The sequence below is a fragment of a genome, unplaced genomic scaffold (assembly GCF_019419815.1).
Source record: "Pyrus x bretschneideri cultivar Hongxiangsu unplaced genomic scaffold, Pyrus_bretschneideri_v1 Contig6, whole genome shotgun sequence".
NCBI lineage: Eukaryota > Viridiplantae > Streptophyta > Magnoliopsida > Rosales > Rosaceae > Pyrus > Pyrus x bretschneideri.
This window is the reverse complement of record NW_025999798.1, coordinates 9,124,870-9,139,963: the sequence shown is the minus strand read 5'-3', so window position 1 is coordinate 9,139,963 and position 15,094 is coordinate 9,124,870. Positions and strand designations below refer to the sequence as shown.

The 15,094-nt window shown below is 39.4% G+C and overlaps 2 protein-coding genes across 2 annotated transcripts; one reads left to right on the top strand and one right to left on the bottom strand.

The window, feature by feature from the left end:
* The first annotated feature begins 304 nt into the window (after positions 1-304).
* On the top strand, positions 305-4,317 carry LOC103943570 (probable protein phosphatase 2C 35). The gene is made up of 5 exons (XM_009353880.3): positions 305-1,994; positions 2,830-2,961; positions 3,457-3,674; positions 3,756-3,816; positions 3,969-4,317. The coding sequence occupies exons 1-4, from the start codon at positions 1,077-1,079 to the stop codon at positions 3,760-3,762; spliced, it is 1,275 nt and encodes a 424-aa protein (XP_009352155.2). The 5' UTR covers positions 305-1,076; the 3' UTR covers positions 3,763-3,816; positions 3,969-4,317.
* Positions 4,318-4,914: 597 nt separating this feature from the next.
* Positions 4,915-14,917, bottom strand: LOC103929035 (SAC3 family protein B). The gene is given in 17 exon segments (XM_009338183.3): positions 4,915-5,245; positions 5,247-6,812; positions 7,212-7,326; positions 7,412-8,262; positions 8,364-8,456; positions 9,215-9,308; positions 9,388-9,479; positions 9,554-9,781; positions 10,206-10,421; positions 10,519-10,619; positions 10,863-11,119; positions 11,206-11,436; positions 12,468-12,545; positions 12,870-13,103; positions 13,505-13,603; positions 13,878-13,976; positions 14,615-14,917. Coding segments are annotated over 17 exon segments (4,731 nt in total). The 5' UTR covers positions 14,767-14,917; the 3' UTR covers positions 4,915-5,020.
* Between the last annotated feature and the right edge of the window lie 177 nt (positions 14,918-15,094).

The window sequence follows — 15,094 nt, the reverse complement described above, 5'->3', positions numbered from 1 at the left end:
ATGGGGCAGAAATGTAATTTTACACAACTAAATTTTGCTATTTTTTTTTCAAAACCTCACCTACATGTAATCCTAACATATATCTAATTAACAAAAAAAAAAAAAAAAAAAAAAAAAAGCTTCCCACTCCTACATTCTCTGTCACTCTCTTCCTCTCTCATTCTATTTCAAAAATAAAAATAAAAAATTTTCTCAAATATCTTGTATGTTGTATGTGCCTATATGCTAGTTTATAAATTAAAATTACAAAAAAGAACAGGACCTTTACTTCTACATGGTTTGGTTGGTTTCTTGGGACATGGGTTTCTTTCACACACTCAACCCACCCATGCACACATGGAATCTCATCCCCCTTTCTCCCTCTCTCTCTCTCAAGAAACCCCATTTCGCCACCATTTCTCAGAGTCACAGACAGAGACAGACACAGACCCCATATTCTTTGGACTCTTCCTTTCTTAGGGCTTCGCATTTTTGAATCTTTAAGTTCTTGAGCCCTGATCTTGTGCCCTCAAAAGAAAGTAGAGTTTGTATTTTTTCTTCTGAAAACCCACAAACTCCTCGGTTTTCTGTGTCAATTCCCCCATTGCGCGTGTGATCACAGAAACACAAAAAGGTCTCCCCCTTTTAAACTTTTTATTCCTTTGGGTTGCTCTGTGGTTTTGTGTTGAACATCGTTTCTGGGTGGCGGATATTTTTCTCTTCTGAGAATTTTCCCGGAAATTTCATTTCTTTGAGGGTGGAAAACAAAACCCACCTGAAATTATCATCTGGGGAAAGCTTGATCCTCTGTAGTCACAGCTCAGAGGGATCCATTTCTCAGTTCATTTGCTTTTAGGGTTTTGCTCATCGTGCCTAAATTCTGGTTCTGAATCATGAGCTCTGCTCAGAATCACCACTTCAAGCTCCACAATGTCGAATTCCAAGATTATCCATTTCACCATTCGCACCAAGAATTGCGTTTTGGAAGCTGATCACGCTTAGTTTCTTTCAGGCATTTTCACAAACACCTGGGTGCAATTGACCTGGATTTCAATTTCTTGGCTCTGTTCATCTCGATTCTTTCCCTTGTAGAAGCCATGGGTTGTGTCCATGGCAAGTGTTGTGGCCGTTACCCCCAGTCTTCCGATGGTGATCTCCGGGACTTCAGAGATGCTGGTCCGTACAGCGCTCAGAGGAAGCACATACTCTCACAGAGGTCATTGGAGTTCGTCCCTGTTCCTTCACATGGCTATCGTTTGGAGTACTCTTTGTTAACACAGCGCGGCTACTATCCTGACTCGCCGGATAAGGAAAACCAGGACAGTTTCTGTGTTAGTAAGCAAGTCCGAGGTAACCCGAATATCCATTTCTTTGGTGTGTTTGATGGGCATGGCGAACTTGGTACCCAGTGTGCTAATTTTGTTAAGGACAGGTTAATAGAGATATTAGCCAATGATTCCACATTGTCAGCTGACCCTGTGAAATCTTACAATTCTGCTTTTCTAACGACGAATTATGAGTTGCATAATAGTAAGATTGATGATACTATGAGTGGTACCACGGCAATTACTGTGCTTGTTATTGGGGATACCCTTTATGTCGCGAATGTGGGTGATTCGAGAGCAGTGATTGCAGTTAAAGATGGTAATAGAATTATTGCAGAGGACTTGTCTTGTGACCAAACGCCATTTAGGAAAGATGAGTATGAGAGAGTGAAGCTGTGTGGGGCCAGAGTTATGAGTGTTGATCAAGTGGAGGGGCTGAAGGATCCAGATATCCAGACGTGGGGTGATGAAGAGAGTGAAAGTGGTGATCCTCCAAGGTTGTGGATTCCAAATGGAAGGTATCCTGGAACTGCGTTTACAAGGAGTGTAGGTGATAGTACCGCTGAGACGATTGGTGTGGTTGCCACTCCAGAGGTTTCAATGGTTAAGCTGACACCTAATCATCTCTTCTTTGTTGTCGCAAGTGATGGAGTTTTCGAGTTCCTCTCAAGCCAAGCTGTGGTTGATATGGTATGTCACTTTGACCATTTGTAGACTGCGATAAAGCTATTCTTCCATTGTTTGTTACCCTTTTAAATGATGCTCAACTAATTTTGTTATTGATGCATTGTATTTGAATGTCTCATTGCTAATACATTGATCTTTTGCCGCTTTTGGTATCTCAAGGATAGTTCATCATCTTGCATATTGTACAATGACCAAGGCAAATGATTGTTTGTATGCTCTTGTGTCCATGTTGGTGTATGATACGTTGGGATTTGTTAGCTCTCGACATATAAAAGCAATAAGTACGGAAGAAACCTCTATTGCCATCAGAAAATAAGTTTGTTATTTGGAGTTGATTTTATAAGTACGGAAGAAACTTTAAATATCATTGTGGAACATTGTTGATAAAACCATCTTGTCATTGGCATATCTATTATGGTTGTTGAGACTGAGCTCAATATAAACTAATGGTTGCACTATTGGTAGCTCATTTAGAATCATTAATGTCATGTTGTCGTATTTGTATCTAAGAATATTCCAAAAGTAGAAGTTGCTTGTGTACTTTCCTCTTTAGCATTTATGAACTGGTAAGTCGTTTGACATTTTACAGTTTGCAAGCAAGTTAGCGTTTGAGGTACTGCCCTTTCTTGTCCATATATCTTCTACCTGTGTAATTGACCAATTTATATGTGGATTTCATCCTGTATAGTTACAGAGTTTTCATTAAATATGTAATTATTTAGCATCAATGCTACACCAAAAAGAATAAAATGTCAAACAGTTCTCTCTTTTTAATTTTTAAATATTTCTATTACTATCCTTCCTGCTCACAAATATTCACACACAATTCTTCGTACAGGCGGCAAGATATCCAGATCCTCGAGATGCATGTGCTGCCATTGCTGGAGAATCATACAAATTATGGTTAGAACATGAAACCCGGACAGATGATATAACAATAATCATTGTTCACATCAAAGGCTTGTCCAATGTATGAATTGTGTAAACCTTCTCTTAAGTTTATTACCTTTTCCTTAGGCTGATTCCAATGCCCATGCTTTGTACGAACTCCCATCGGTCCTTATGGTGGTAAGCTGTAAGATTCTTGGGTGTAGGATATGTGGTCCCTAGGGGCTTCCATAATAAGGTTACACTTTTGCTTCTGTTTGGTTTCTATTGTAAAGTTGCACATTTTAAGCGGCAAATTTCTGATCATACGATTTAGCAGGGTGACATCGGACACTGGGTAACATATGCCCCATGTCCAGAAGAGGATTTAAATTTACAACTAGCTTGATGATATTATCTATAACATGAAGGAATAGAGGAATATGAGAAATCTTATTACACTCCTATTGTATTGCTGCTTCATATTGCGTTGCACATGACACATGCATAATCTCATATTAGCTATAGTGGGCATTGTTTTCCGATGTAAGCTCTATTGATTGGCTCGTTTACCAACTTTATATTGTGCGTGCTACAGTCAGCTGGTGGTGCTACAGATGGAGCTAGTGGGGCCAATAATAGGCCGGCAACAAGGGTGAGAAAAATTTCTGAGTCATCTGTAACCACTGGGTCGGAAGTTTACCGTTCTGTGAGAAGTGATTCCTCAGAAATACAGTCTTGTCAGCTTGTGCTTTCGATGAATCGAAGCCCAGCTATTGTTGTTCCATCTCCTACATGTCAGAGCCCTGTGAGTTGGTATGTCTGTTAAGCTGTCATATATTATTATGCGACTATTATGCTACAACTATCCATTTATGTTCCCTCCATTGACTGCAGCGGTTGAACTGAAGGGCCTTAATGCAGCTGCCACACGTCTCCTTGTTATTTTTCTTAAGTGGTACTTATTTACTCGATGTTCCCTTCAGTCCTTTTATATCAGATACAATTCCAATTAAGTTGACCATAACAAGCTTATTATTGGAGAGATCACTTTGGAGAGTCAATCAATGCCTTTGTTCAAATACCTGACTCAATTTTTTCTGATTGCAGGATGTGTGTTAGCGGGGCATTCAGCCGTTACCAGAAGCGTTGGTTCTGCATGTAGAAGGTGTTCCCCCGAACGCTAATCTCACTAATAACACGGTTTCTGACCTGTGTGATATGCCTGGAGAACATATTCTCTTCTGCTAATCCAACAATATAGATAGAGGGAGGAAATGAGATTGAAGTAGGAGGTACATGGAATTTAGGGCGAACATTTCACATACTTAATCTTGTTGTTAGCTTCGGTTGTAATTCGTCATCTCCTAAAACTTAACGATGATTAGTAGATATAACATATTGTGTATGCTCCTACCACTTCGCTATATGTATAATATGATTTCCTCTTGAGACCGAATTGGATTCTTAACTGATTTAGGCATGACCTACTTATGAGCGGTAAATTGCGCTTTCTGTAACGCTATGGTTAGAGTTTCAGAATTCGAATCTTGTTTAACTTTGTTAACGATGAGAAGACGTGTGGTGCTATTTGGATGCTGATTTTTGAGCGATAATGTTGGATTGGATCGATTCAATAATGTGATCAAGGTATGAGATTGTCATGGAATGTGGGGCTTTTTTCATGTTGTTTGTTTCCTCATCAAGTGGCAATATCTTCGGTGCAAGAGTGGCCTACATGCCTTCACCTTCTTTGGCGAACCTCAATTCTTATCCTAGCGATAACTACTTTGCCCGAAAATTGTAGTATGTTCCGGTGTATCTTGTATATTGGGATTTCGGACACAGATCTTGGTTATTGACCATCAATCAGGTTCCAACCGCTAGAAGCGATTGTACATAATATGCTTGTCTACAAGTTGCGTAGTGAAAACATTGCTAGCCAATCATCAACGGCTAAGACAGTGTCACGGGGTAGCGAGGTTCCGGTTGATTATCGCAGTTCTTAACCGAGGCTTAGGTTAAATTCTGTCGAGAAACAGTGTGGGGTTAGGACTTCGGAGTAAACCATCCCGAACTAGGTATATCTCGTCAGGTAAATACAACATTGTTACAACAAATATTACACGTAATACAAACTTCGTACACAAAATCGTTAGAAATTAGAAAAAAATGGACAGCTTCTCGTCTATCACATTCTGTAACATGTCACACTGTTCTAACAATATGCTTAATTTTTCAGCCCCCTTGCCCACTTCTCCAGTCACCACCATTTCTCCGCCAGCATTCTCCAATCTCCCATTTTCGTGGGATACGTTTTCTATTTCCGCTTGATCATCGTGCGCTAAACTTCGTTCATCCTCCATCCAGTCAGTCGTATTCGGGGTCTTCGTGGATTTCACCATTAGGAGATGTTTCAGGAACGGCTACACCAGATTCTACCGAGGGCTGACCTCTATGGGATGAAAGAGGGGCGCGCCCAACTTCGATGATTTCATCCAGAGACGGCTGATTAAGGTAACAGGGTGAAGGTCCGGCATCTTCAAGCCCTAACTTACCCAGATTTTCAAAAACTGCGTTAAGATGAGGACTCTCCAAGACATAAGCTGACGAAGAGGCCCCATTGGCTAAACCCATTAACCGCCAGTTGAAAATTCGTCTGAAGATCATAACCCAATTCGGGACTATATAGCAGCATGAGTCATGGCGCTGCAGTCGACAACTTCTTTGTAGCATTACATGTGCCTCTTTTATAGCAAGTGCACGTCCCATCATCTTACTTGAATTCGTCAGGTATTCGATCAAGCCATTTTCAAGTTCACCTCTCAGGTTCTCAATCTCCTTTCCTGCATTACAACATTGGGGTAGCCACGAAATATGGTCGGGAAAAGCTGGAAGCCTACAATCCCCTAGAGCTGACATTAGTGGTTCAACTTTTTCCGCTGAGCTCCATCCTACGCTTGGCAAGCACCATTTCACAACCCTGTACTCATCACTGAACTCCTCCAGCAAAGCAATCTCGGGGCAAGGCCAACTGGATGGATTTGATTTGACAGCAGCAGCAATTTCCTTCTGTGACCAATCCAATGCTTCGTTGAAGGCAAGGATACAGTTGTCTGGACCTGCTTCATAATCTTTCATTCTGTCTAGTGGCTCCAATGAAGAATTCAAGTGGGTAAGAACGAGTTCGAGTGTTTTTACATGATGAAGAATAGGTTGAAGGGGCGATTCACTTGCAAGCCATCGAAGCCCCTCCCTAAGTTGGTTGTCACTGAAAAAACCATCCAATTGTCCCATTTGCTGGCTTTCAACAAGCGGAACAACCAGAAAGCTGCTTATTCGTGACTTATCCAAGTCACGGAGACCCAAATTATCAACAATAGTGGAGTCATCAACATTGTTCTTGTACGAGCCACTTAAGATCAGAAGGGGCAAGCAGGAGCCGTAAGGTATCAACATTAGAAGGTTATGAAGACGGACTTTTTGCAAATTCCAAGAGATACTTTCAGATGTAAGGAACAGAACAGCACTTGCACCAGACACACTCTGACTTAGGTTATCAAAACTTGCATCCTTGACCACAGACAAATAGCAGTTCAGATCTGAACCAGCTTGGCCACGCACCCATTTCTTCCATACAGAGACACCAGGAGACGAAACTACGAGATCCTCATCATCATTGTCCGCATCATTTGCCGAAGGCATGAGTTTTGAAAACAACCAGGGGGCTGCTCCCAAGAAGTGGCTCCTCTGCCCCAGGTCATCACCTTCTAGATTGTTCATCTGAGAACATACAACAGTTTTCCAACAGAGGCATCTAGCATCCGGGTTTCTTGTGCCCAGTATATCCGCTATTACATCTGAAACATTAAGTCTTGACCATGACCGACCATGGTTTTTAAATCTCTCCCTCAAGACGAGATCAATGTCAAACTCGCCAGAAGTGCTTGGTTGCTACAAAATGAAACAAAAAAAAGTTCCAAGGCTAAGATAAATAATCAGTTGGATTTCTAATCTAGCAAATGAACTATGTTCCAACAGATGTAAACACAACTCTCCTATAGGAACAAATGCTTCAAAAAGTCAGAAAAGAACTTTATGGGACAAGAAATCCAGTAAGACAGCAGTGAACAAAGAAACAATCTCTAAAATCCAACAATTTAATTATCTTTCCATTGACGAAACTATTGAATCATGCTCGAACCCACAACAATAATCACCCAACTACAGCTACCTAAGCTCACAAAGAAGAAAATCTACTGCCTTTATGACTATCTTTTAAGCACAAACAAAAACAAACTTGCACGATAAAGCAGACAGTTATTTTAGTTTCATAAAATTGAAAAGGCTTACATCTGTCTTGAGTTGAATTGGCGGCCCCAATGATAAAGAATTCAATGCAGCATTTGCTGCCAACTGCTTTTTCTCTCGCAATTGTCTTAGCTTCAGAGCACGCCGCTTCCATAATCTGATGAGAAGAAAAGTGAGAACATGAAGGTACAGGATAACAATAGCCTCAACATACAGCCAAAGAAGTACGACAAGCTATATACCTCAGTATCAACTTAAGTTTTGCCTCTGCAATTTCTTCCTGTTGAGAACTCTCCATAACATCATTGTTTTCATCTATCTGATGAAGATCTGAAGGTTCCTCGCCTTCCAAGTTATCAGTGACCATAATTTGGATATCTGGATATTCCTTACCGGAACTATATATACCAACAGATTTCTCTTGTACAGATGTTTTTGACTCAATTTGCAGTGGCATTCGTTCCATGCCAGAATGCATGCTTCTCTCTGGAGAGTTACTAAAAAGAACATCATAATTTCGCTTCTCAATGGTACCAACTTTATCCGGCTGACGTGTAAATGATGAGAAACCCCACGGGGAAGGAGACACAGCAGCCACCTTAGGGGAATCTTCACTGTATATACCAAAAATTGGTGTTTGAATCGTTTGCTGCTTTTGTCTGGAATCTTCCGGAGATGAAAAGATTGGTGCTTGAATCATTTGCTGCTTTTGTCTGGCATCTTTTGGGGGTGAAAAAGCTTCAAAATTAGGCATTTCTTCATCAACTTCATGGAGAGGTTTTGTAACTCTAATGGCTGGAGCACGACGCACAGGACTTTTCTTTTCAACATATGAAATAGTTTTTGGTTCAGGCTTATTTGACTTAGTCAACTGAGTCTTTTTTGTTGGTTTAGAAGACGAGGGTATGACTTGACTAGAAGCCAAAACATCCTCTACTATCCTTCTTGACTTTTTCATATCGACAAGTTTAGAACACTTGGTAGGATAATCCTCATCACCATTGAGAAATGGACCTTCCTTCACAATATATGGCTCCTGGAATGACTTTATTACAAACCCATGATACTCTGAAAGGCTTTCAATTTCATCTTCCTAATTTCAATCATCAAAGCAGAGCATCAGATAAGTTAAAATGGTTCCTCCTTCGCCACAGGGTACCAAAATGGAGTTGTAATCAAACCAAAGAATCATACCTCCATTGCCAGCCACTTGGCACCATCCGCAATAGGGAGACCTTGGTTATTCTGGAGACCTGCGTGTATAGAAGCAAGTGCCTGGGTTCGTAACTGGTCAAAACAGAAAAGATTGTTTGTTATCTTATCTGTACCAATATACAAATCTAACTTCAGCAGCAACACGTAAATCACATCAGCTGAAGATGAGCGGTGTTATTATTCTGTTACAAGACCCTATGGCCGAATCTTACCGCCTTGGGTCAAAAGTATGAAAATCATTAGAGCCTAGGCCCTAGACACTGCAACCATACTTTAATCAAGTTCAACCCAAACTTCTATTCACAAAAGATTTCCATCCGAGTATAACACGGTTGATTTCACAACTTCTTCCCTTCTTTGAGTAAGAAAGCTACCAATCAAACACTTTAAACACTTATGCTCAAAGAAAACGCTCAGAAAACCCTAGGTAAACCTTATCTTAAAAATATGCTAGGTTTAGTAGAATACTAAAACTCTACAACAGCATATTAGAACAATGGCTGAGACTTAAAAATCTTTTAAGCCTATACTTTTGATGACACAGAGTTCAAAAGTATGTTCAAAACATTTCCCTTGAATGTCATGGCTGAACATAAATATGTGATTGATACAGCTGGAAGGGAAGAAACAAAATCTTTAATATGATTCTGTCTATCCAGCTCAGCAAGTTTCTAGAACCACAAGCACATACTGCATTTTACAGTACTTGATGTTTTAGCAACTGAATGCCTTGCTGGTAGATAGAGCAGCTTGTTAATCTTTGTGTGAGGTCAAAGATCCTAAACATAATTGTGAAGCAGTACCTCAAAATAAGCAAAATTTAACCATACCTTTGAGAAGTGAGCATGCATTAGGCATGATTGGAGGTAACTTGCTTTCCTTGCAAGTCGAAAAAAAGCAATAAAATTACCAGTTCTGCAAGCTCTGCAAGAGGAAATCAATCGATATCAATATTCCAGTTTACACACCGAAATTAGAAAACACAAGTGAAGGAAGTGATTACCTAGCGACATCACGTGCAAATAGCACCTCTGAAGTTTGTCTTATTTCTGGAGTCATCTTTGCAAGATCAAGCGAGAGCTCTGCAGGTTCAACCTAGCACGAATCCCTTAATTTTAGACAACAAAATGAACCATGTACAACAGAGTGACTACTGCAGGAGACCTTACCATGTACCCAGGATGCTTGTCCAGCTTGAGAAGGGCATAATAACCTCGAAACTCTTTTTCTGTAGGAATGTTTATTCCTTTCTTTCTGTGATCATCATACAATTGGAACAATTCAACAGATGTTTTATTCATCTGTTCGATATTGAGGTGTGCATCAAATCCCTCAGCAAAGCCTTCTCCTCTTGAGTATTCACATAATTCATGCATGACAATTATGTGAAGTCTTATCTGAAACTCAATGCGTAACAATCAGTCAAACAGAGCTTTGTATTTATCACCAACCAGATGCATCTCCTTGAAGAAAAAAAAAATGCTGAGATAATATGTATGTGAAATACATAGAAAGGCAAATAGGAGTTTCTGAGTTACGTGCCTATACAAAGAAAGAAAAACATAACACGTGTACATATGAATAATTTAACCAGTGTTTTTTATACAGCTTGAAACCAGACGATGCAAAGGGACCTCAGAAACTATGAGGAAGAGCCATAAGAATAAGAGAATTTTGCTATCCCATTATCCTCACTCCTTTCATAAAAAAAAAAAAAAAAAAAATCCACACATTTTTCTTCATACTAAATGTTGATAATTATGTAGTTATGTTAAAGCACTAGCATATCAGTAAACAGGAGGAAAAGTAAAGAGGATTCACCATTTGCTCCAGCATAGTAATAGCCTCTTGGTTAAAAATGTGCTGCATTCTCAAGTCCATTCGAATTGCTCGCATCCGATCCCACAGGAAGTTGTAAATTCTAAGAAACCTATCATTGTAAGGCTGATCAAGCAAATTGAGCAAATAATCAATTGTCTTCTGCAGGATTGGCATTGGTCTTATCAGGTTTGCATCTCGCTCAGCTGTTCTGTTATACTGCATACAAATGACATTGAACATCCATCACACCTTATCTTATTACAGAAGTAATTTCTAGAAGAGTGGGGGTGGGAGGGAATAGCACAAAGAATACCTTTTTAACAGCAAGGGACATGCTGGTTTGATTTCTATCCCCATCCAAGCGCTCATATTGATCAAGATCCCCTTTCCTTTCTCGTTCTGCCCTTTCTGACTCTAAAATATCAAGGAAAATTTAGTGAGATTAAAGGACTGAGTCTCTTACTCTTCTAGCACAAAAAAGAAAGGCAACGGATATAAATTACTAAAAATCTGGAGTGTTAATGTTTCATTGATATTTCCTCATTTATGGATGACACTATTGGCCATTTGTCCTACTTTCCTCCATATTTTATCAAGTGGTCATGCTAGAGACATAAAGAACCGTAGATAATTGTGCATCATGGTTGGGAGGCATACCTGGACACATATCCGGGCACAACCCAATAATGATACCAGATGACTCCACGCCTTCATCCTCAGGTAATGCATTGCCATCACTACCACCCATAGCCAGTTCGGTAGATTTATATGCAGCTAATTTGTTCCTCTCAACATTAGATTGCTCATGTCTATTTGCAGAAACCCCTGGTTCTACATTATCAGGATTGTTTTGTGGAGTTTTACTTAATTCAACCTTGAACCGGGCTAACCGCTTAGCTTTGGCTTGCATTTCTCTGCAAATGACATCAGGAAAAATAATTTAGTAAACCTCAAGCTTGAGTAAGCATGTAGAAAATAACCAACACACCTTAAATTTTACCGTTCAGTACCATCTTGAGTGGCATGAGAGTTTCCATGAAACACTTGATCCTCCGGAAGTAAAGGAGGTGACCTCGTCCTTTTGGCCACAGGGATGTTGGTCGCATTTCCTGCAGCAGCTTCAGAAATAGTATTGCTTGCAGATTGCAAAGACTTTTGATGTACCCGAGAATCAGGAGTACTAAAATTGGTATTTGATCTAGTATTGAACCCAACAGAAGATACAGAAGGCCTGGAAGGGTCATATGAGATTCACTCAGAATATTTCCCACCTCATTTTTGGGGATACAAAGGGGCATATGCAATAAAAATGCCACTAAGAATAACAGGTTTTACAAGTGCACAAATTCCATTGAATTTCTCTTTTTCCAAACCTAAAGACCCACTTTCACTTTACAGTAAAACACCACTTGATAAACTTTGCAATGTAACTGTCCCATTTGTAGAAGAAGAAAATAATAAGAACTCTTATATTTCTCTCCTTATGCTGCTATGCATTGCACATATATCATAATCTATTTTGGTTGCCCAGACTACAGAAAGTAGATCCCAGTTGTGTTATGAATCTTAAAAAAATTTTAGGTCTCTACCAATATATGTTTATATAAGTTTTATAGTCATCTCAAGGAAAATGTGAATTTTCTAGGCCAACTTCCTTAGTCTTAGTATATAGTAAAAGTGGGAACCTTGTTCTTTTCGAGACCTGACCATTGTCATGTTTCAGAGGAAAATTTCTACCAGTATATGGACCCATCAAAAGGTGATACTAGAGAAGGTTCTTAAGGAAACCGCAATTCAGGATGATCAAGTAACTTCTGACGACTATCCATTTCAGAAGAGGGAAATGCATGCCTATATGTGAACCAACAGCCCGATCAAAAAATTGTGGGATTGAATAAAGTTATCTTACAGATTAAAGCCATATTTAAAACACAAAAGGAAACCATCCATATCATCTTTAATAAAAGATGAAGCACGTACCTATATAAGAAAAAAAAAGTGTTCACGGGGAAAATACTTTTCTTCTCTATGATGATCCCATAGCAATGAGCAGACATGCAAACATAAAGAGACCAGTATTTTTGGAGATAATGTAGCTGAACTATTATGTACTTGCCCAAAACATAGTTTCCCAAGTACCATACATGGCAGCGTTATGGTAAGCATACAACAGATGGATTTCATGAGAACATTAACAGTTTAATGTCACCCATCATTTCACACTCAAACACGCACGCACAAAGAGTTGAACTAAGAACTTACTCTTCAACTCCAACGGAAGGATGCAAATCCTCATAAGAGACCAAGGGAGGTGATCGTATTCTCGGAGCAACTAAGTGACTGCACATATTTACAAAAAAATCTGAGACTGAGTGGCTATAAGAAACTATTCAACCCCAAGTTGAAAAAGGTAAAGAAAACATATTAACCTCGTTATGGATCAATATAACAAGCATAGATCATATCACTAAAGTTGATACACTGGCCGAATTAAAGGTTTGCAGTCATATAATACAGTTTCATTTGCAGAAAAGTAAGCACACTTCTGACAGCTAGAGTCACTAGGTTGGCATAATGCAGTTTCTAATGTAAATAAGTGCAAATTCATCAAGATCAAACACAGACAACAAAATGAAAAAACTAACAAGAAAGAAAGGACTTAACCTTCTGGGGGCACCTTGAGTGGAATTTCTAAAATTGACATCTTTAGACAGAAAGGGAGGCGACCTGATCCCTTCAGTGTCTTGGAATCTGGACACCTTGGCAGTAACACTAGTTCCAGAATTACGAGAAACAACAAATGATGTGACAGCAGATGGCCTTTGATGAGCTTGGGTATCATAATTCTTAAAGGAGGATCTCTGCCCATGATCCCAAGTAGGATGAGACTCTGTGGACCTGGAAGCAAAAGAATATGAGTGATGACATTTCTGATTTAACAGCACCACTAACCAATCAAAATAAAACACAGGAGTTACATTAAACAGAAATGACTCACATGCGAATAAATGCATACATGAAAATGTAAAGCACAGAATCACGATGCTATTGCCAAACATAAGGGTCTGTACATGTATCAGAATCACGTGCAAAATGTATATCCAGCTCCTTAGTTTAAAGCTACAGTAAGCTTATAGGTTGGTGTTTATCTTTACACAGACAAGCCTCAAGCACTCAGTTCTCCAAGACCACATGCAAAAGTAACTCACCAAGGGTAGAAACGATGCTAATTGTAATTAGTTTTCTAAAATCATCTTAAACACAAAATAATGAATGTAAAATTACAGGCATTGTCGTACCTATGAACTCCTGCAGATGGGTGAGGATGACTTGCAGCAGGACGAGCTCTTTCAAAAGCCAAAGGAGGTGAATGCAGCTGCCCTGAAGATTCAGGCCGCCTATGGTGAAATAAAATCAATAAGTTTTTAATACATAACGGAACCCAAATGCTCAATGGCTATTTAATAACAGGTGTTTATGCATAACTCAGGTACATTCATGCATCAATAATATATCACAACACTATTTTTTTCTATGACGTGTCATAAATTACACATACACCATAAGAATGTGACAGCATTGAGACAGATAAATACGGCAAAAATCATATAACACCAAGTGAAAAACATAATAACAAATTTAGCTGTTTACTGTAATAAGGGTTGTCCTTACCTATAGACTCCCGCAGATGGGAAAGGTTGACTCGCAGCAGGACGAACTCTTTCAAAGCCTAAAGGAAGAGAATACAGCTGCCCTGGAGCTTCAGGCCCCCTAAGTTCAAATAAACACCAATATATGTGACTCAGCACATTCATACATCAATAATATATCACAGCACCATATTTTGCTATGACATATGCATATAAATTAAACATACAACAATAACTTTGTGATCGCATTGGGACTCCTGCAGGGATGACTCGCAGCAGAAGGAGCTCTTTCAAAGGCCAAACGACCTAGAGATTCAGGCCCCCTAACATAACCGAACCCAATTGCTCAATTGATATTCAATCATATATTTTTACAATGCTCTTTCGAATCAATCCAGACTTGCACATAACCCTTAAACTCAAAGAAGATATACAGATTTAGAAAGCTGACGTGAGCTATTTTTATAGAATTTGATTTAACAAGCACCCAAGAATTTGAACTCGATCACGCGAATACATTCTTTTCTTTTTCTTCAAAAACACTCTTCTACTCATACAAAATTGGGCACTAAAGTCTGCCCATTTATCCAAATTTCTGTCATATGCTTAAACCAAAAAAAGAGAAATATAATATCAGAAATTCTTAGAGAGCGATATACAAAATTAAAAAAAAAAAAAAAGATTGATACTTTGGATTAGTTTCGAATATCCCAAAGAAACCCACGTGATGAACAATGAAGAAAAATTGAGAGAGCGAACCTGGACGGAGAACGCAGCGGAGCAGCGCCGGAAAAAGGAGGGGTGGTCGGCGGAGAAGGCGAAGGCGGCCGACCGCCGCCAAGGTTTCCGAAAAGTGGCTGCGATCCCGGCGGTCCTGTTGGTCCTGACGCCTTGCCAAATCCCGGATACATTTGTGTGATCAGAGTGTGTCTTCTCTTGCTGATGGTTTGCTCTCATCTATTTGTTTCAAACTTTTGAAATCGCGGAGAAAACCAGCAAGTTTTGAGCTTCGAAACTTGAAAGCATGAAACGCCAAGTGACGATGTGGGTAATGGGCCAGATTCAAGCCCTACTCAGCCCATTTCGAACTATTGGGCCTTTAGTTACAGGGGCCGCATCACATAACCGATGACAAAGAGTTCAAATCAAATGTTCACTTTCAAAATTGATAGCAAATTTAAATTAATTTAAATTGATTATTTAATGTTTTGAATTTATTAATGAGTGGTGATTATTTTT